This window comes from Oncorhynchus mykiss, chromosome 5 (assembly GCF_013265735.2).
Source record: "Oncorhynchus mykiss isolate Arlee chromosome 5, USDA_OmykA_1.1, whole genome shotgun sequence".
In the NCBI taxonomy this organism is placed as follows: Eukaryota; Metazoa; Chordata; class Actinopteri; order Salmoniformes; family Salmonidae; genus Oncorhynchus; species Oncorhynchus mykiss.
The window spans coordinates 33,117,193-33,140,143 of record NC_048569.1 but is presented as its reverse complement, the minus strand read 5'-3'; the positions used below and the strand labels follow the sequence as shown (position 1 = coordinate 33,140,143).

The 22,951-nt window shown below is 42.4% G+C and overlaps 1 protein-coding gene across 7 annotated transcripts in view; it reads left to right on the top strand.

Annotated features, from left to right (window-relative positions):
• Positions 1 to 5,648: 5,648 nt before the first annotated feature.
• LOC100135823 (glutamate receptor ionotropic, NMDA 1) overlaps positions 5,649 to 22,951 on the top strand; it is a 36,451-nt gene continuing 19,148 nt past the window's right edge. For 2 of the 7 annotated variants that reach the window (XM_021602512.2, XM_021602506.2), the window contains exons 1-14: positions 5,649 to 6,378; positions 9,371 to 9,505; positions 9,887 to 10,063; positions 13,063 to 13,125; positions 13,840 to 13,937; positions 14,228 to 14,349; positions 17,399 to 17,573; positions 17,717 to 17,861; positions 18,100 to 18,186; positions 19,624 to 19,762; positions 20,182 to 20,309; positions 20,947 to 21,111; positions 21,257 to 21,375; positions 21,761 to 21,873. In XM_021602512.2, coding sequence (XP_021458187.1) covers positions 6,130 to 6,378; positions 9,371 to 9,505; positions 9,887 to 10,063; positions 13,063 to 13,125; positions 13,840 to 13,937; positions 14,228 to 14,349; positions 17,399 to 17,573; positions 17,717 to 17,861; positions 18,100 to 18,186; positions 19,624 to 19,762; positions 20,182 to 20,309; positions 20,947 to 21,111; positions 21,257 to 21,375; positions 21,761 to 21,873 — 1,915 coding nt within the window. In that variant the 5' untranslated portion in view covers positions 5,649 to 6,129. The remainder of the gene's footprint in view (positions 6,379 to 9,370; positions 9,506 to 9,886; positions 10,064 to 13,062; positions 13,126 to 13,839; positions 13,938 to 14,227; positions 14,350 to 17,398; positions 17,574 to 17,716; positions 17,862 to 18,099; positions 18,187 to 19,623; positions 19,763 to 20,181; positions 20,310 to 20,946; positions 21,112 to 21,256; positions 21,376 to 21,760; positions 21,874 to 22,951) is intronic. The other 5 variants (XM_021602514.2, XM_021602507.2, XM_021602515.2 and 2 more) reach the window with 4 other exon arrangements.

Here is a 22,951-nt window from a genome sequence, read left to right as displayed (position 1 = left end):
TGATATTCCTGGTGCTTCTCTTCCTGATGGAGATGAGCTTTCTGCTGGTTGTCTTCCTTCCTGTTATTGTGCTAGTGTTGTTATTCACTCTAGTGAAGTAGATAGTTGGTTAATCTATACACATTAATCTCCTCTAACATCCACTGTATTTCATTATTTATAACAGTGTTGTCTGTTTTACCAATGGGCCTTTAGTTTTACAATCATCAATGAACCATGTGTTTCTCTCAAATTTCTCAATAAAGGGGGAATCCTCCATGGACATGGCATAATATTAGACTGGGATTGAGTGATTTTTCATAAAGGATACAAATGAACAGTGGAACACACTTCTTGGAAACATGGTGAGACTGCATCCATCTAAGGATGAACAAGGTCAGAGTGGCTTAAAAATAGCCTAAAATATTTCAGTGCCTCTCTTGCAGTGTCTGTGCCTTCTGTTTTCCCTCTGTCCTACTTTAGCAGTTTGGATATCTTCTACTGTGTGTTCCTCCTGTTTATTCCTAGCCACTGTAGTCCAGCTTGTTGTATTTTCATGATATGTACTTGGACGTTTTCTATAAGACTGAGTTGGTAAGAAATCCAGGTTTTAGATGCTTGATTGTTCTGACATTTAAATTGCGTCAATTACACTACATGTCACCTTTTGAATTATTTATTTGATTAGTTCAACCCCGAATCAAGCAATCAGTAAGTAAGCCACCTCTTTTCCATTAAAGTATATGTAACGGATGTGAAACGGCTAGTTTAGTTAGCGGTGGTGCGCGCTAAATAGCGTTTCAATCGGTGACGTCACTTGCTCTGAGACCTTGAAGTAGTAGTTCCCCTTGCTCTGCAAGGGCTTTTGTGGAGCGATGGGTAACGATGCTTCGTGGGTGACTGTTGTTGATGTGTGCAGAGGGTCCCTGGTTCGCGCCCAGGTATGGGCGAGGGGACGGTCCAAAGTTATACTGTTACATATACTGTTACATATACATCTACTAAATTAATGTTTTCTGACAAACAGAACAGGAATACTGCCGCTGGGACAGGGCCACAGAAAAAAAGGGAGAACTGCTCATCAGTAATTTATACAGGAAACACATCAGACATGCATCTTCAGAAGGCACGCTTAGGCAACCCGCCTCTATGAATTACAGTACTCTATTTATGCTAACATATTGACAGCAGAAGAATGCTTTACTCCCACCTCTCAATCAACTAATGTGGCTAAACGGTCACAGAACTTGATGAACACACACTCATGTAGATGAACTTAGCAATGCAAAGGGACGCTGGTGCAATACTTTTCAGAATGTTATTTTAAAGGTGTACTGTTCATTATTGGTTCCCCACCTGAAAGGAGTACCTGTGTTCTGCCACTACTGATTCACATTGCAACATGTAACTAAAGGTTATGGCTGGCATACAAATAGATTGCTGCCTGGGTATGTGTTAGTGTGTAGGAGGGACGTGTGTGTGTGTGTGTGTGTGTGTGTATATGTGTGTGTGTGTGTGTGTGTGTGTGTGTGTGTGTGTGTGTGTGTGTGTGTGTGCGTGTGTGTGTGTGTGTGTGTGTGTGTGTGTGTGTGTGTGTGTGTGTGTGTGAGAGAGAGAGAGAGAGAGAGTCCTTCCACTGTGTAGGTGGTAAGTGTATGTATGTACTTGTCTCCGTGTGGGTGGATGATCGTGTGTGTGCATGTGAGAACTCTAGAGAGTGTGTGTGTGTCTCATTGGAGTGGAATGAGACTCTTGAGTCTGTTTGCTTGTATACGTCTGTTCTCCGCCAGTGCACATCATTATATAACGGCTGCATTGCAGGCTGGCCCTGCTGTATTGATGTGTGAGTGGTGGGAAGGTGGGTGGGTGGGTGGGTGGATGTGAGGGAGGGAGGGAGGGAGGGAGGGAGGGAGGGAGGGAGGGAGGGAGGGAGGGAGGGAGGGAGGGAGGGAGGGAGGGAGGGAGGGAGGGAGGGATGACACTAAAGGGCTACTACAGGAATCCAGCAAACAAGAGTCCTTGTTGCTGTTCGCCTTCACTCTGAGTGGCTCTCATTAGGCAGCATTTAACACACACCCACAGCGCCACAGTCTAACAGCTATCCCAGAGCCACAGCCATGGATAGTCATACTGTATATCTATATGGCTCTGAGCTATCTGAAAACCAGTCGTGCTGTTAAATTGTTCTATTCATGACACCCGTGTTATGAAAGGTTACTTTATATGACGTATACAGTAATGTAGTTATTTAAACCAATCGAGAAGCCTGAGGCAGGGGTAATGTCCCTCCCCCTTTAAGATGTTGTCATTGATCTGAATACAATTTCATATTTAAGAAATCTATTGAATAAATGAATCCTACAGACGAAGAACCATATGTACTAAGAGTTTTGTTTCCATTCCTGAGGAAACCACACACTTCATAAAAGGACAATGTGTTTACTAGGCCTAATTATGATACAGTGCATTTGGAAAGTATTCAGACCCACTGACTTTTTCCACATTTTGTTACTTTACATCCTTATTCTAAAATATATTAAATTAAAAATGTTCCTCATGAATCTACACAAAATACCCCATAACGGCAAAGTGAAAACAGTAAAAAAAAAAGAATAATACCTTATTTACATAGGTATTCAGACACTTTGCTATGAGACTCGAAGTTGAGCTCAGGTGAAACCTGTTTCCGTTGATCATCCTTGAGATGTTTCTTCAACTTGATTGGAGTCCACCTGTGGTAAAGTCAATTGATTGGACATGATCTGGAAAGGCACACACCTGTCTATATAAGGTCACACAGTTGATAGTGCATGTCAGAGCAAAAACAAAGCCACGAGGTCGAAGGAATTGTCCGTAGAGCTCCGAAACAGGATTTGGGCACAGATCTGGGGAAGGGTACAAAAACATTTCTGCAGCATTGAAGGTCCCCAAGAACACAGTGGCCGCCATCATTCTGAAATGGAAGAAGTTTGGAATCACCAATACTCTTCCACCCAGCCAAACTGAGTAATCAGGGGAGAAGGGCCTTGATCAGGGAGGTGACCAAGAACCCGATGGTCACTCTGACAGAGCTCCAGAGTTCCTCTGTGGAGATGGGAGAACCTTCCAGAAGGACAACCATCTCTGCAGCACTCCACCAATCAGACCTTTATGGTAGAGTGGCCAGATGGAAGCCACTCCTCAGTAAAAGGCACATGACAACCCGCTTGGAGTTTGCCAAAAGGCACCTAAAGACTCTCAGACAATGAGAAACAAGATTCTCTGGTCTGATGAAACCAAGATTGAACTCTTTGGCCTGAATGCCAAGCGTCATGTCTGGAGGAAACCTAGCACCATCCCCACGGTAAAGCATGGTGGTGGCAGCACCATGCTGTGGGAATTTCTTTCAGCGACAGTTACCGGGAGACTAGTCAGGATCGAGGGAAAGATGAACGGAGCAAGGTACAGAGAGATCTTTGATGAAAATCTGCTCCCTAGCCCTCAGGACCTCAGACTGGGGCAAATATTATCCTTCCAACAGGACAACGACCCTAAGCACACAGCCAAGACAACGCAGGAGTGGCTTCGTCTCTGAATGTCCTTGAGTGTCCCAGCCAGAGCCCGAACTTGAACCACATCGAACATCTCTGGATAGACCTGAAAATAGCTGTGCAGCAAAGCTATCCATCCATCCTGACAGAGCTTGAGACGATCTGCAGAGAAGAATGAGAGAAACTCCCCAAATACAGATGTGTCATGCTTGTAGCATCATACCCAAGAAGACTCGAGGCAGTAATTGCTGCCAAAAGTGCTTCAACAAAGTACTGAGTAAAGAGTCTGAATACTTATGTTAGTGATATTTACGTTTTTTTTATATATATCAATTAGCAGAAATGTCTAAAAAAATGTTTTTGCTTTGTCATTATGGGGTATTGTATGTAGATTGATGAGGGATAAAACAATTTAATAGAATAAGGCTGTGACCTAACAAAATGTGGAAAAAGTCAAGGAGTTTGAATACTTTCTGAAGGCACTGTATATCATCTCTAGCCTATTTGTGTGCCTCTCATAGAGGGCCATCTCTGCGTTCGTAATTTATAATTCAGTAGACAGTTTGATCAATTGTGACCTCATTTCCAAAATGTCTCTTTCATTTGAAAATATATGTGCACATGACATTTACATTTGCCAAACACACAACAGGGCTCACAGATTATTTCCTGCTAAATGAAAAATTCATTGACTATTGATTAAAGGAGATAAAACAGATTAGATTTAACCACTAATCATCTCGTTTATAAACAGCCCATCCCTTTTACAACCCTGATTGACCTTATACAGTGAGGGAAAAAAGTATTTGATCCTCTGCTGATTTTGTACGTTTTCCCACTGACAAAGAAATGATCCGTCTATAATTTTAATGGTAGGTTTATTTGAACAGTGAGAGACAGAATAACAACAAACAAATGCAGAAAAAGGCATGTCAAATATTTAATAAATTGATTTGCATTTTAATGAGGGAAAATCTTTTTTTCCCTCACTGTAGGCTAGTTAACCCAGAAACATCAGATTTGTCTGGGAAACATGTGGGGTTTAATGTGGGCAGAAATATGATAGGCTATTGGCAGGCCTACATTCCAATTGCAATGGCATTTTGTCTAAATGAACCTAGGCTAGGCTACTATGCTTGATCAGTTTTCCAGTGTGATGTGCATAAAAGTAATAGCTGTGCCATAAGGTATTTTATGTTCAGTAAATGTGTTAGGTAATATGAATTTTCTGAAATGTAACACTGTGGAGAGAGAGAGGCTTGTTTCCTAGGTTACCAGGATGGTTGAAAATTTGCTTAGCAAGACGGATATTATTGTGCCTCACATGGTTACTTGGACACTTGGTTCCCTCTCTCCATTCAGACATTTCAAATGACATTACCCGACTCCACAATCGGACAAAACATCTAGCAAGTATAGACATCTGTCAATACAAATTAGATAAAACGACACATTCATGTCACACTTTTGGAATTAGTCAAGATAAAATAGTTTATTCGACACTAATTTTAGATACAACTCAATAAATTATTCAGGCATTTTTATCTCTATATGTCCCCATGTCAGGGACTTGCAGTAGACAAGCGTCATAAAAGTACTGTGGTTATGTTGGAGCGTTGGAGGTTTGCAAGATTTGCAAGGTTGAAATATGGATAACATGGTTACATAATTGATTGGATGTTTGGATTTAAAGGGGGGAGGTGTAACCTAAAATGGGTGGTCCTGGTCCACCTGGGTATGTGGAATTATGTTGATTTACAGTGCGAGCCAGTTCAACTGAGACCGGCGACCCATTTCAGCGCAATGAGCATGCAGGCTCGGGTCCATCTACTCGGTGCGCTGTAGCAATGCGGTTGGAGAAAAAAAAATCACATATTGGAATCATCTGGGTCACTGGATTATTGAGGTGTCAATTTTCATCAATTATTTTCAATTATTTTTGTTCTGACACACAAATGCTTTCTTGATTGTCATTGATCCCCTATTCATAATCTAAGATGCGTGTCCTATAATGAATAACATAATTGATGAGATGTTGAAAACAAGATACATTTATGTTCTGTGATTAGCTTCATTTGTTTTATTTACTTTTCATTCTAGCAGCATAAGGTCAACGCAAAATCAAAAGGTAGACGGCGGAAGCGCGCACCACTGCGCGGGCACAGCTGTCAGCACCAAGGACAGCCGCAGCCCCAAGCGTCGCATCAGTCTGATAATCACTTCACAGCAAAGCCCCGCACAGAGCCCACGGAGGACCGGGAGAGCGATACACAGCGCATAAAGGAAAACGCATACACCGCAAAATATGCTCTGACTCGTTTCTATCGACATTGGAAAAAAGAAAATGGTGGAAATTGACAAAGAAAATCAAAATGTTTGAAGAAAGGCTGCTGACAATTACGAAGATAATCCAACAGCGGTTGAGGTCCTGACCATGAACATTCCTCCGCATTTCCCATAAATCAGCTGTCCAGATTTTCCACACTGTCTAGGGGGACGGACGGTGGTTCCAGTCTTTTTAACCGGGTGAACCGTGCAGTTCAGAAGCCGGGAAAACCGACCCGCCAACACGAGGGAGAGACGCAACCGGGGTCCTCTGTGCGGTTTGATCGTTCACACGATGCGTCTGTTTCTGCTGGCGGTGTTCCTCTCGTGCTCCTGTGCGCGGGGCGGCTGCGAACCGAAGATAGTGAACATCGGAGCAGTCCTGAGTCAGAAGAGGTACGAGCAAGTCTTTAAGGATGCGGTGACCCAGGCGAATCAGATCTACGGGAGAGATAAATTCAAGTTGACCGCCATCTCCGTAACGCACAAACCCAACGCTATCCAGATGGCTCTCTCCGTCTGCGAGGACCTCATCTCTAACCAGGTATCTCAGGAGGGATCCGTTGTCCCTGCATGTCCCTGCATGGGTGTTAAATGATTAATTGCCTAATTAGATGAGTCATTTAGCCATCTATTCTATGCAAAATGTCCATCATATCAATCAGAACCATTTATAAGGCTAAAATGATTATGAAGCCTACTATATTTAAACTGTGCAAATTAGTATGAGGCCTATGCACACTATTGGGAGGGAAATGAATCGTCCTTTTTAGTGTGATGCAGCATCATCCTGTGTCTGTTTCAAGTGAACTGGCTGACGTGAGTAATAGGGCAGATGAGGTCGATATATTGTGATCAGTGACCACTTAATTTGCAATAAACAGACAATGCTGATTATAACCTCAATGCCTGCCTGTGAAACACTGTGCCAGATTGAGCTGACTGCATTTTATATATTTTCCTAAACGAAACGTGTAATTTGTTACACAATTTTAATAATCAATACAGCAATGTCGTTGCTCTCACAATATCTCTTAGAGCCTAGCCCTTTAGGCTATGATAACAATACTATGAAACTGCGTCCTTTTCAGAGATCCGTCACCTCTGGTATTACCATCGAGCTTCCGAAAGAAAATGGAAGCTGAAATGAAATTATATGTCAGATATGCATATGACGTTGTTACATAAACAGTAGACTATGTAATGAGTAACTACCAAACCTGAACTTGTGGCCTAACATGAAAAGTAAATGGCCTGAAAATGGTCTGTTGGACGTGGCCAAATCTCTATCCCCATATCTGTATCTTATTAGCCAGACAAAGCTACGTATTCAAGGGTTAATATAACCAATTCAATCAGATATGCTTTAACGACATCGGCATAGCAGTTGTTTTGGTGGTATTAAGAGGTGGAACTGCATTGTCAAATCCACAAGCAGCTCCTGGCATTACATCTAAAGCAGACATTGCCATTGGCTGCAAGGAGGTGCATTAACAGAAATCCCATGCAGTCTTGTTTACATGTTCGAACACTGGATTACACTGATTAGGATGATAGAAATTCTCCTAATTTTGTTTAATTATTTTTAAATTTGAGCGTAATTATTTCTATATTGCCTACACTTTCTCATTCTGAACTTCTAACATGAGTGAGGCGGGTGTGGCCTCACGACAATGATTGCAAGAGCAGCTGCTCACCATTTTGACAGCTATGGGGGTGTCTGCTATTGCCAATTAATGCTTGATGTGATTGAATCCAGGCCTAAATCACATCCAAAAGTTATTATTTTATGATAGCAGTTAGAAATGGAAAATCTATTTAGCTTTTAGCTAAAAAGCTAAGGGTCAAAAACACAGATTTGTGGGGGATGAGAGGCCAACTCCACTTCAGTGTGCACAGCTGCAAATCCACTGAAATGAACTAACTAACCAAGAGTGAAATCAGTGACTCATCAGGTATACTGCGAGGTTCTGGCATTTAGACCCTTGTTCAATTTACCCAGAGTCAGATGGACTCGTGGGATACCAGTTTTATTTCTCTGTGTGCAGTATGAAGGAAATTAGCAGGACTTTCACGAGACAATGCTAACTAGCGTTAGCTCAATGTGTTAGCATTGGTTTGTAAAACTACAGCTAATTTTTCTTTTAAATGTATCCACGAGTTCATCTGACAACAAGAGATTAAATGCCAGAATCTGTCAAGTATCCCTTTTAACAATGAAATTGTTTTACTGTTTTTATTTTCACCGCTGACATTGCCGCATGCGTAACGGCCCACTGCATCAAAGCATTTGGGGGGTAGCAGTTGTGGTGCATGTCTGGCTGGTCTGACCTTATGTCACCAACCTTATTAGGAGAGAAGGGCGTTTAGTTTGTATTATGTCAAATTAAGATTTGGTCATTTGAAATTGATAGTTTTAACTGTTTGGTTCATGTTCATTGCTAGAGATTAATGCAGACTGATGTTGTATTGGTTAGGCACATGAGTGTATGGTATGCAATTGGAAAGACTGGAAAGAATAACTGGCTTTTTCACTTGAAGTGCGATTCTTCTTTAGGTCATTATAGCTATTGCTCAGGACATGTGAATACAACTTTTGCAATTTAATCCTAGCAATGAAAACAACATTCATAAGTTATGTATTGTGATGTTATCCCTTTGAGAGTTGTTCCAACACTGAAACACATTACTAAAATCCTGGTCCATCACATTCACATTAAGCTTTACGTTGCTTTGGAAAGCAGCAATATCATGTAGTGAAGAGAGCTGAGGTGTGGAACACCGTCTCCCCCATCTCTCTTTCAAATTCTCACACTCTCTTTCACACACAGACGCACACGCAAACCCACACAGACACACACACGCAAACACACACAGACACACACACGCAAACACACACAAACACACACACGCAGACCGTGTCCCTGGTCCTCTTCATTGTAATGATTGTAATTGACAGAAATTGTTACGTTACAAACATATCTCCCTTCGTTCCACAACATCTGAGTTCCATTCATCATCACAGAGGGCTTCAGGAATGAGAAACGTGTCAGTATTCTACATGTCAAATGCAGGAAACCGTGTCTGGTAACTGCATAGATGGAGATCTAACCATGTGAGAGACTCAATGAGAGGGTCTATGACTGATGGTAGATGCCTGGAAGCACTCTCTGGATGGAAGACCTCATTTGAGGCCCAACCATACGGGCTGCACGCACTAAACCATCATGCCTGCATGGTTTTTTTCTGCCTCAGTTGGATCAATGTTCCATTTTCAAGAATCCTATTAATCTAAGAATTGATATACAGTTGCGCAGTAAAAAGATGTTTGTAGAGTGCCATTCAGCTTTGAGCCAAATAAATATCTATCTACTTAGCAGTCATATTGCTAAATGAGGATGGTTTAAGAGGAGAAAGCTGATATGACATTTCCATGTCGCAATGATGAATCAATATTCCATACACTTTTTTTTTATCCTTTCAACTCTCTGTACAGGAAGTGTGGTTATCTTTCATTCCCATACTTGTGTCTGCAGGTGTATGCCATCCTGGTGAGTCATCCTCCCCAGTCCAATGACCACCTCACCCCCACGCCTGTGTCATACACCGCAGGCTTCTACCGCATCCCTGTGGTGGGCCTCACCACGCGCATGTCCATCTACTCCGACAAGGTGAGAAATTAAAAAGAGAGAGAGAGGGCGGGAGGTAGGGAGTGAGAAGAGAGAGAGTAAGAGATAGAGAGGGGAAGAAGAAAGATGGGATAGACAGAGAAAGAGAGAAAGAGAGAGAGTGAGAAGAGAGAGAAAGGGAGACAGAGAGAGAGAGAGAGGAGGGAGGGAGAAGAGAGAGAGAGAGAAGGGGGAGGGGGAAATGATGGAGATGTCCCTGGGAATGGAAACCGATAAGAGAGACCTATTCTACTCCACTACTTGGCTAGCTGCCAAAATAGCTAATGTAAGGCCTTATGAATATGTTAAAAATGTCACCAAAACTGTGAATGACTAGCAAGTAACTTCCTCTCACTCATTCTTCTTCATTTTCTTTCTCCTCAGAGTATCCACTTGTCCTTTCTGCGGACTGTCCCCCCGTACTCCCACCAGGCTCACGTGTGGTTCGACATGATGCGAGAGTTTCGATGGAACCACATCATCCTGATTGTCAGCGATGACCACGAGGGGCGGGCCGCGCAGAAGAGACTGGAGACCCTACTGGAGGAGAGGGAAACAAAGGTGAGATGCTCGGGCTCGCAGGACCCCTAGTGCGTGTGACTGTGTGTGTGTGTGTGTGTGTAGTCTTTGTTTAACTCTCAAAGGCCTTCTATGTACTATATGTAACTGTTTTCCTTTATTTTGTGTGAACACATTTCTCACTGACCATTGTGTAAACATTGGCTAACATCAAAATGCTAGAGACATCTACAGCGTCTAATGTGGTCTGATCTGAGTACATCTTTTACTCATCTCATGTTGCTTTTCACCATAGTCAAATTCTCCTGTGCCAATCCACAACGGGAGCCAAATAGCACACTTTAACCTGGGGCGTTGCAAAACATCAATGACTCTCAAACATAATGATGGTCCAGAGATCCTTCATGTATATTTGTGTTGTGATCTTACGTGTGTAAGGAAAGGAGATCATCTCCTTTCATAAAGTGTTGCATGGTTGACATGCAGTATATCAGATTGTCCTGAGACACTGTCTGAGAGACATATCTTTAGTTTTACTATATGTACATCCTTTAGCAGACACTTACAGGAGCAACGTACAGGAGCAACGTACAGGAGCAACGTACAGGAGCACCTAACTGCTCAAGGGCACATCAACATATTTTTCACCTAGTCGGCTCAGGGATTCACACCAGCATCCATTAGTTTTGCCTGCCGGCAAGGTCCTTGTCCTTGTCAGATAATGGACTGTGAGACCATGCAAGTGAAATGACACACATAAATGTTGTAACCATGAGCATAATTTTAGCCCATAGTCACCTCTGGCTCTGAGGCTGTGTTACTTGGAATGTAGCTAGCTCATTAATAAATGTGCTGATCCACCTAAAGCCTCAAACAGACCGGTGATCATGTTCCCTGAAGGAAAAGAGAAGGAACAATTAACACATCGTTGAACATACATTTAGTATGTTTCACCTCAAGATGTAGTTAAGGCTGTTTGTAATTAATGCGTGTTCTCTTCAGGGACTCCTTCCTGTAATTGTGTGACGGAGTGAAATGAGTCCTGATTTGAAGAGTAATTTAATCAGAGGCTGATGAAATGGTTCATTTGACACATGCTCATGATAATCCACACCAAAGGGAGATGGGACATTTTAAACACGTTGTGGTTAATCAGTTACTCAGACATGATCAAGATTGATTAGGAGTTACTAAGTATAGTTTATGTCGATAAATCATCTTGTTATTAAGGATTATGGCTTAATTGAATCGTATGTATGACTTTACCTGTGGAGTGGTATTGTCTATGGTAAAGACCTACATTACTGTAGATGAAAGAATAGTTGGTTAACTGATAGCTCCTTGTTCCTTCCTTCCTGGAATCCATCTTGTCCGCCCTAGACTATCTCTCTCTCTCTTATATACTGCCATAAACAGAGATTGGATAGATTTACAGTTACCAGATTGAAGGAATCTATCAATGTCACAGAAACCTTGATATGGTAGACACTACGATATGACGATGTAAGGCAGTATCTGTGTTCCCACAGTTAAAAGCTTGGACTGTGATTTTATCATTGGTTGTAAGAAATTACTCAGCTAGCCAGGCTGGCAGAATGTTTGTCACATTTAGGGAGATGTGTCATTTCCTCCTTAATGAGAAATATTCTAGTTATTCACATTTTATATTCTGTATCGTGCAGACTATTCACACTGTAGGTCTTTGCAGGTTTATATGCTGTGCTGCTGTGACAAGCCACAGAGACAATTTGATGGGGTTCTCTAGCACAGCTGGTAGAGAGACTCTGCTAGCTGTAATGGATTCAGTTAGAATACTAACATTAGTGACACAACATACAATATCATACTAGACTGAATAAGCAAAAATAGGGCAGTCAGAGAGGAAATCCTTGGTGAAAACAATGGCAGTCATCTAGACATTTTTTTGTTTGTTGCCTAGGCATTATAATGCCACACAGAGTTAGCTGCAAGGTGGTGGAGGGCTAGAGAAAAATCCATTTGGGTTTTTACTTTAAAGTCATTTAGCAGACACGGTTATCCAGAGCCACTTACCTGATCAATTAGGCATAAGTGCCTTGCTCAAGTGCACAGGCAGAGTTTTCACCTAGTCGGCTCAGGGATTCAAACCAGCAACCTTTTGGTTACTGGCCCAACGCTTTTAACCGCTAGGCTACCTACAAGATGAGTTGATTTATATTCTAAATAAGGACCGTAGTCCCAGTTTGATTAATGCTTGTTTTGCAATGTTATGATTCATGAGTGTGCACTGACCATGACACAAGACATTATCATGCAACATTTGGAAAGGGAAGCCGTGTTTTACAGAGCAGCGCTGACCACAACAACCTCAGATTACATTTGAGGCAAAACTGTTCTTTGTTCCTTTCAAAGAAGTGTGAATACAATGGAGGAAATGGGATTTACTTCCGATTTGCTTGTCAGGCAGTATAATGAACCAATGTGTCAGAGTCACTGTAGCATTTGGGTAGCGGAGGACGTAGACCCAGAGCGCTCTGCCTCCCAACGGTCTGAGCTGAGAGTTCAGGCATCAGGGTAGGCAGGTCTATCAAGCAGAAGATGCTATGTTTAACTGCGAAATGGCTCCCTAAGGCAAAGAGACTGCCTTGTGACTCCTTTCACAATATACAGGAGCAGAGTGGAATTCAAAATGGAGAGAACCTTAGGGGCATTAGTTTGCAGAATCAGACTTTTTACGTGTTGGGATTGCTTTGATCTGGAACATAGACCGCTCAATCTAATTGTTGTACAGAGAGTATGACTGTTTCTGGTCCAATGCTGGACGATGGTTTAAGGGTCTTGGCTTGTATTTGAAAGGTGGTGAATAAGGGCATATGACATAGCAGTAAATAGGATTGCTAGTGGTCAGTGGCTGTCATTGATGTTTTTTGCAAGCCCCAAGGGATCCCAATTTGAAGCAGAAAAGTTGGAGATTTGTTGGAATGCTTTACTGCGATCCATTTTCAACTGTTTATAATATTCTTCTGTGTCTGCATATTTTCTCTGTGCACATTACTCATCAGAATAAAAAAAGGAACTATGAAAACCTCGACCAACTGTCCTATGACAACAAGCGAGGACCTAAGGTATATTTGCATGGTCAATGCACGCCGCCCACCAACTTTTCAAACGTAGCAACTAGAAACCAGCCCAAGCAGTCACCAGCCGACCCAGAAATGCCCCTATCTTGGAAGCACGTGTTTCTTTTTACTTTGAGGCATTATTCCTATGATTTCACAGAAGAATGGTTTTGTTATGGAAAGACTATAATTTTCCGTTAAAAAAATAAAGAAATGAACAGCGCTCCGCTTCTATCATATTACTTTTTTTCCTTCAACTAAAGGAATGCATGTTCTAAACCAAACAAAAAAAGATTGCAAGTTTATTCCTTTGTGGAGATCCGGTAGTGTGGGACAAAACACTTTCCCAGATTACTACTCCCTCCTGTTTTGTAGCACCTCTAGTTTTCAACCGTTTTTGGTTGGGGGAAAGGTTCCCCTCACTCCCCTTCACCTGTTTTTAGTTACTGGTTGCATTGACCTTCTTCTCCCCCCTATCTAACATGCACGTCCTTCTTTGGAGCCTTGATAACCCTCAGTTTGCATGCGAAAAATGCAAACGTTTTTTACCCCTCAAAGCTTTTTTTTAGTTGAGCCGATTTCCATGGATCGCTTTCCTTTTTTCCTCTCTCTCTTTTTCAACAAAAATCAACAAAACCTAACACAACAGGTAAAGAGACAGCGTGGTTTCTGAGGTGGGGGTAAGTAGCTGGCTTGACTTATTTTGTGCCCCGATCACAGGCAGAGAAAGTCCTCCAGTTCAGCCAGGAGACTAACTTAACTGCTCTGCTTCTGGAGGCCAAAGAGCTGGAGGCTCGTGTCATCATCCTCTCCGCCAGGTGAGACTACAGCACCTCCCATTTGTCTCATCAGTCCCCTCCCATCATAGCTGACCTGCCTCTACTACTGAATCTAGTTCATTCTGATCACGATCCTTAACCTAAAATGATCATAAGTCCTTTTCCCGGCTCCTAATTAGAACACAACTGGATTTACAGTGACACTTTTTTACATACTTTTACTGGTAAATGCTGGCATGATATCACACAGTAGTGATTTACTGCAATGATTTGCGTTTAGATGAAAGATAAGTAACCACGCCTGTGTCACTTAACATCTCTGTTTTCAGTGAAGAGGACGCTGCTGCAGTTTACAAGGCTGCCCGTTTCCTCAACATGACGGGCTCGGGTTACGTGTGGCTGGTGGGAGAGCGGGAGATGTCGGGTAAAGCCCTGAGTGAGGCACCAGATGGTACGTACCGTACGCTGCTACCCAACAGCCACTCGGAAAACACTTCATAACGCTGGATTTTTTCTGGAGTCACCTTTATTTAACCTCTATGATTAGGGAGACAACCATAGACGAAGGATTCATTGTTTTACGAACAATGTATCATGTGTGATCATTTGTTGAGTGTTAAGCATTTAAACGTTTAAGCATTTGATATGTTTAAAGGTTTTAAATGAGTCACAGTAGTTTACACTATAAGCTCTTAAGATACAGTGTTAGGTCCTGTATCTCTGAACCTATTTCTTTATCTATAGTCATAACTATTGATAGGTTAACCCGTACATACAGTGAGTTTCTTAAAAAGATATGTTGGGTTATCCAAAGCTTCCCGCGCTGCCTTTATTGTACTATCCTGACATATTAATAGCTTGGTTCTCATGAGTTTATAAAGGGAGTTTTTCAACCCCCACATTGAAGTGTAACTGAAATAGAATGGTAAGCTACAACGGTCTTGCTTATGTCCCGGAGTCTGCACAAGTCTCACGTAATATGTCACTTTGTGGTCACAAACGTAAGCGTCAACCCCAGGCACTCCAACACCCCCTACCCCCATTGTCTTACGTTAGGTGGTGTCACTCCTACATAACGCTCGTCAACCGGTGCAGAGACGGTAAGTAGCGCTATCTGACGTAAGACAATGCTCAGACCTCTCCAGAAAATTATTCGCCAGTAATGTCTAGGGTTGCAAAGCTACCTGTAATTTACCAAAGTTACAGGAATCTTCAGTCATTTTTGTAATTAACAGAAAATCTATGGCAATCTATCGTAACTTTGGTAATTTCTCCATTACTTTCTAGTAGATAGACCATATGGTTCAAGAGAAAATATACTTAATAACGAAAAAAGCATCTAATCAACAATGGCATTAATTACCGTGCAACTCTTCCAACTATTGACTGCCACCAGTTTGACGCCAAAACATTCACAATAAATATACATATTGACAAAGTAAAATAAGTGTATAAAGAATATTTCATGCTGAAACCTTCATATTATACACCAATTGTATTCACTAAGTTGATGGTTTATATTTAAGATGATTTACAGCTTTGTCATTTTATTTTTTATTTTAAAATCATCTATTTGAATTATTTCATAAACAGTATATATATACAAAGTATGTGGTCACCCCTTCAAATGAGTGGATTCGTTTATTTCAGCCACACCTGTTGCTGACAGGTGTATAAAATCAAGCACACATTCATGCAATCTCCATAGAGAAACATTCGCAGTAGAATGGCCTTACTGAAGAGCTTCATCATAGGATGCCACCTTTCCAACAAGTTAGTTCATCAAATTTCTGACCTGATAGAGCTGCCCGGGCAACTGTAAACGTTGTTAATGTGAAGTGGAAATGTCTAGGAACAACAATGGCTCAACCTCGAAATGTTAAGCCACACAAGCTTACAGAACCGGACCACCGAGTCCTGAAGCAAGTAGCGCATAAAAATCATCTTTCCTCGGATGCAACACTCACTACCGAGTTCCAAACTGCATCTGGGAGCAATGTCAGCACAAGACCTGTTCGTTGGGAGCTTCACAAAATTGGTTTCCATGGCCGAGATGCCGCACACAGGCCTAAGATCACCATGCACAATGCCAAGTGCCAGCTGGAGGGATGTAAAGCTCGCTGCCATTGGACTCTGGAGCAGTAGAAATGCGTTCTCTGGAGTGATGAATCATGCTTCACCATCTGGCAGTTCGATGGACAAATCTGGTTGTGGCGAATGCCAGGAGAATGCTACTTGCCCCAATGCAGAGTGCCAACTGTAATGTTTGGTGAAGGAGGAATAATGGTTTGCATGACAATGCTTTGTGCACAAAGCGAGGTCCATACAGAAATGGTTTGTCGAGCTCGGTGTGAAAGAACTTGACTGGTCTGCACAGAGCCCTGACCTCAACCCCATCGAACACCATTGGGATGAATTGGAACTCCGACTGCGAGCAAGGCCTAATCGCCCAACATCAGTGCCCGACCTCTCTAATGCTCTTGTGGCTGAATGGAAGCAAGTCCCCGCAGAAATGTTCCAACATCTAGTGGAAAGCAACCCAATAAGAGTGGATGCTGTTATAGTAGCAAAGGGGGGGACCAGCTCCATATTAATGCCCATGATTTTGGAATTAAATGTTTGACGAGCAGGTGTCCATAGACTTTTGGTCATATAGTGTATTTTACATGCGATAAGGCCAGAGAGAGAGAGCCAGAGATAATTACAGACGATTGTGGTAATCGGAAGTACCCAAAAGGGCCACTAGATGTCTTCTGATAGATTACATAAAATCCTTGAAAGATACTGCAATTCTGGTAGTTTACTGGTGAACTAGTAATATACCAATATACCCCCCCCCCCTCCCCCCATTGCAACCCTAGTCATGTCCATGTCTCAGCACCTGTTGCTGTCTTAAACTCACCTCTGTGGCTTCTTTCAAGAGTCTGTAAGACTACCGGACCAAATGCAATGAAAAGACTTAGCTGAAGTTGGATTGTTGATGTGATTTGTATATCAATTCTCTAATATAGTTGATGTAAGTTTGTTTGGTCCCTCACATACACTATAGCTTTCTGATTGTGGTATTTTCCAACCTAACCCCTATAAAATGGGTGATAGAATTGAATCGATCCAACTTCAAGGTACTCTTTTTTTCATGCTGGGAAAAGTTCACTAACAACCTCAAAATATGAATCCATTCCTCTCTGATGATGTTGCCTCTTCTCAGAAAGGAATAAAAAGAAAATCAGCTAAAATCTATTTTGATCATGATGAAGGTCATGGTTCAAAGACATCCAGTGCTTGTTTGTTCCAGTACTGGATGATTAAAATTGCTTTTACAAATAGAGCAACAGAGAGCGTGGTGCTGGATCGAAACTTGCGGTTGGACCTTTTCTCAGGATGGCTGAACATGAGGTTCCTATACGTTTTTATTGTGTGTATTGCAAAAGAATCCGAGTGGTTGGTAGCCTAGCAGGTCACTGATTGGCTTTGTGCTGCTGTTGGCGTGATGTGAGCAGGTCTCATCGGCCTCCAGCTCATCAACGGCAAGAACGAGTCGGCCCACATCAACGACGCAGTGGCAGTGGTGGCTCAGTCCATCCAGGAGCTCTTTGAGAAGGAGAACATCACGGAGCCGCCCAGAGGCTGTGTGGGAAACACCAACATCTGGAAAACCGGGCCCCTCTTCAAAAGGTATATTTATAAAGTCATGATATATTGTAATTCAGGAAGACACACACGTACACACATACACACACATACACACACACACTTTCTCACTCTGTCTATTTCCCTACACTATCACACTCACATTTACTTTAATTTCTCTGTCTCAGGGTTCTGATGTCATCAAAGTACCCAGAGGGCCTCACTGGACGTGTGGAGTTCAATGACGATGGCGACAGGAAGTACGCTCACTACAGCATTCTCAACTACCAGAAGAGTCGACTCATTCAAGTCGGGATTTACAATGGAACACAGGTAACTTTACTGCAAAAGTCATTCTCGCTATTTCTACTGTGATCTTCCTATCTTTTGCTATTACAGCTCTCTATTAAGCAGTACGCATGGTAATTAGAAAGCAGTGGTTTTATTAGCTAAATGCTAAGCTGTAGCTAAAGCAGCTGACTCTTTCGTATTGGACTCCCTTGTGTTTGGGCCTCATCAGCTCCACACATTATGTCAACACTCCTCTAATCGTGGTGTCATGACCCTGTAGGTGGTGATGAATAATCAGAGGAAGATCATCTGGCCGGGGGGAGAGACAGAGAAACCGCGGGGCTTTCAGATGTCCACAAGACTAAAGGTACCGCATTTCACCCTCCTCAAACAATGATGTTCACGATATACAGTGCACTCAGAAACTATTCAGACCCCTTGACTTTTTCCACATTTTGTTACGTTACAGCCTTATTCAAAAATGTATTAAATTGTTCCCCCCCCCCCTAATCAATCTATACACAATGACAAATGACAAAGCAAAAACAGATTATTAGAAATGTTTGAAAATGTCTAAAGTATCACATTTACATAAGTATTCAGACCCTGTACTCAGTACTTTGTTGAAGCACCTTTGGCAGCGGTTACAGCTTTGAGTCCTCTTGGGTATGACACTACAAGCTTGGCACACCTGTATTTGGGGAGTTTCTCCCATGCCAGATCAGGTTCAAGTCCGGGCTCTGGCTGGGCCACTCAAGGACATTCAGAGGCTTGTCCCGAAGCCACTCCTGCGTTGTCTTGGCTGTGTGCTTAGGGTCGTTGTCCTGTTGGAAGGTGAACCTTTGCCCCAGTCTGAGGTCCTGATTGGTGGAGTGCTGCAGAGACGGTTGTCCTTCTGGAAGGTTCTCCCATCTTCACAGAGGAACTCTCGAGCTCTGTCAGAGTGACCATCGGGTTCTTGGTCACCTCTCTGACCAACGCCCTTCTCCCCCGATTACTCAGTTTGGCTGGGTGGAAGAGTATTGGTGGTTCCAAACTTCTTCCATTTAAGAATGATGGAGGCCACTGTGTTCTTGGGGACCTTCAATGCGGCATACCTTTCCCCAGATCTGTGCAATCCTGTCTTGGAGCTCTACGGACAATTCCTCCGACCTCATGTATTTTGCTCAGACATGCACTGTAAACTGTGGGACCATATATAGACAAGTGTGTGCCTTTCCAAACCATGCCCAATCAATTGAATTTACCCCAGATGGACTGCAATCAAGTTATAGAAACATCTCAAGGATGATCAATGGGAAGAGGATTCACCTGAGCTCAATTTTGAGTCTCATAAAAAAAGGGTCTGAATACTTATCCAAATAAGGTATTTCAGTTTTTTGTTTTTAATACATTTGCAAAAATCCTGAAAACCTGTTTTTGCTTTGTCATTATAGGGTATTATGTGTAGATTGATGAGGAGTAAAAAATATATGTATTTTAGAATAAGGCTGTAACGTAACAATATGTGGAAAAAGTCAAGGGGTCTGAATACTTTCCGAATGCACTGTATATGTAAAGTAAAGCAATGCTTTATATCTTACAGAATCTTCAATGTAATGGGTCTGCGCAGGATTCTTTCTCTATCCTTCTATCTCTTTTTCTCTCTCGCCATCATTTCTACCATGGGTATGTGTGTGTGTGTTTTATGTGTTCCTTGAGGAGGGGTTGTTGTCCGGAGGGTTGGTGATGTAGAGCTCCCTCAGGGTCAGTGTGAGCTAAAGCCCACTGTGTGATAAACAGCGTTCTCTCCCTTCTGTTATAGATAGTGACCATACACCAGGAGCCCTTTGTGTATGTGAAACCCACTGAGCAGGATGGAACCTGCAAGGAGGAAAAAACCTTAAATGGAGTGGCAGATATTAAAAAGGTGATCTGCACTGGACCAAATGAGACCATCCCAGGTAACACAGCAGGGACGTTTAAGATATCACTGTGCTTTTACTACGCCCGCTAAGTACCAACTGGAAATGCATACATATATATACAGTAGGTATCTATATATGTATGCATGTAGCTGAGTGTGCCTTTGTGTGATTGTTGGCATATTGGTGTGTGTGTGTGTGTGTTTATGTGTGTGTGTGTGTGTGTGTGTGTTAATGTTTGCAAACAGTGTGGGCATGTGCCAGCCTGTGTTTAGTGTGTGAAGTCTGTTTGCAGTGAACATGTGTGAAGCTATGTTATTGTATGTGTGATTTTGGTTGAACAGTGTGTGTGTGTACTGTTTGGGCATGTCTGGTGTTATTCAAAAATATTGAAAAAGAAAGAGAGGGATTTCCTCCAGATTGATTGTAACTTGCAACCCTCTGCTGGTTGGTTACAGGACGTCCAATTGTACCTCAATGTTGTTATGGATTCTGTATCGATCTACTTATCAAGTTGGCCGGAACCATGAACTTTACCTATGAGGTGCACCTGGTGGCTGATGGGAAATTTGGAACACAGGAGCGGGTCAGTTCCTATAGATACTCAGAGTTCACTCTAGATAGAAAACCTCACTGGCCCAAAATGTATTGACCAACGATTGTCTATTTACATACATTTATATTAGATTTTATTATGTTAAGTTATGAAGCAAATCATATCTCCTATCTCGGAGATGTGCTTTTTGAATTAAGTTCATGCATTTGTAACGTTTAGAAAATTACACAGAATCATCTTACAGTATGTTACTGAACTCACAAAAATGGTTTTGTTTGACATAATCACTAACTTTCCCTAAATCACTAACTAAAAGCAGTCCGAGAGAGCCATGGAAACCTAGGGTCCGACTACATTGGGGACTTTAGCTCCGTGTTAGAGGGACAAGTAGGTGGTGAGAGTGAGACCCACGCTGATCTGTCAGGATCTACCGAACAAGCAAGATGAGCTGAATGGAGCTTCTCTGGAGAGCCAAGCTCAGTTACCACGTCTCTGAGCTAGAAAATACCATTTAGACCATTTCTGCTAATATTAATTTGGGTTAAAGGCACAAAGGGTTTTAAGAGAGGGCTCATTTGTTGTTTCTGTTTCTGATAAAAGACACTACATTCTGAAATTCATTGTCATGTTGGGTTAGTTGTTAACCCTTGACGCCCACGTACCACAGGTGAACAACAGCAACAAGAAAGAGTGGAATGGCATGATGGGAGAGCTCCTGGGGGGTCTGGCAGATATGATTGTTGCCCCGCTGACGATAAACAACGAACGAGCCCAGTACATCGAATTCTCCAAACCTTTTAAGTACCAAGGCCTAACCATCCTCGTTAAAAAGGTATGTTCCCAAATTCCCCCCAAAATGTATGAAGAGTGTGAATTGAAAATGTATCCAGACTACACCTGATATAGTCCTCATTGCAGATGGGGTGGTAGTAGACTGCAAGTGGTTAGTGAATGACTGTTGGTGCTGTGTGTTACAGGAAATCCCTCGCAGTACACTGGACTCGTTCATGCAGCCGTTTCAGAGCACACTGTGGCTGCTGGTGGGTCTTTCGGTGCATGTGGTGGCGGTGATGCTTTACCTACTAGACCGGTTCAGGTACAAGGGGATCCGTGTGTGTGTGTGTGTGTGTGTGTGTGTGTGTGTGTGTGTGTGTGTGTGTGTGTGTGTGTGTGTGTGTGTGTGTGTGTGTGTGTGTGTGTGTGTGTGTGTGTATTTGTGTGTATTTGTGTTTGTGTGTGTGTGACATACTCTACCTCTGCTTATGCTCCAGACCTCTCCAGATCTTCTCTCACTGGGGTCGAGGGGACAGAGGTGAAGACTGGCTCCAGTCATTCCACTGTTCTGTTCATCTGGCCTTCTCTTTCTGTGCTCTATCTTGCTCTTGCTTTGCCACTCACAGACTCTCCTTGTCTGGGGTTGCCAGGGATTTCGTCTCTGTCTGCTTGTGTATGTCTCACTTCATATCCTGCTCTCTCTCTAGCCCGTTTGGGAGGTTTAAAGTAAACAGTGAAGAAGAAGAAGAAGATGCCCTCACCTTGTCGTCAGCCATGTGGTTCTCCTGGGGAGTGTTGCTTAACTCCGGTATTGGGGAAGGTAGGAGAATACTATCAGTAAAGGCCAGATTTACTAATACAATAGTTACTTATCTAGCTACTTAGTGTACTATTTCTACAAATACTATACAGATCCGTTTGTGATACTGATACTGATACTCAATGGGCAAAAACTGTTGTTCTGTTCCCACATCATTTCTACCCCAAAAATCAATGTGATGACGTTGAATCAACGTGGAATTCAATTGGATTTGCAAAGAGTCATCAACATAAAGATATTTCATGTTTTTGTTACCCAACTTAACCTAAATCCAATGACATGGTGAAATGTTTTGTTGATTGCACATTGAATTTACGTTAGTTGACAACTCAATCAAATGTACATCAAAACTAGACGTTGAACTGACGTCTGTGCCCAGTGGGCATTAACAGTATAAATATTAGTATTGCACGTCGATAAATAATGTAATATTTGAGAGACGCTATCCCATACAGTACTAGTCAAAAGTTTGGATACACCTACCTATTCTTTATAGAGACTATGAACTACTTTGTAGAATAATAGTGAAGACACCAAAGCTATGAAATAACACATATGGAATCATGAGGTAACCAAAAAAGTGTTAAACAAATCAAAATACATTTTATATTTGAGATTCTTCAAAGTAGCCACCCTTTGCCTTGATGACAGCTTTGCACACACTTGGCATTCTCTCAACCAGCTTCACCTGGAATGCTTTTCCAACAGTCTTGAAGGAGTTCCCACATATGCTGAGCACTTGTTGGCTGCTTTTCCTTTACTCTGCGGTCCAACTCATCCCAAACCATCTCAGTTGGGTTGAGATTGGATGATTGTGGAGGCCAGGTCCGCTATGCAATCTGGTTTCCGAGCTTGTCACGGGTACACCTCAGCCACGCTCAAGGTCTTAAACGATATCATAACTGCCATCGATAAAAGACTGTACTGTGCAGCCGTCTTCATCCACCTGACCAAGGCTTTCGACTCTGTCAATCACTGTATTCTTATCGGCAGACTCAACAGCCTTGGTTTCCCAAATGACTACCCCGCCTGGTTCATTAACTAGTTCTTAGACAGAGTTCAGTGTGTCCAATTAGAG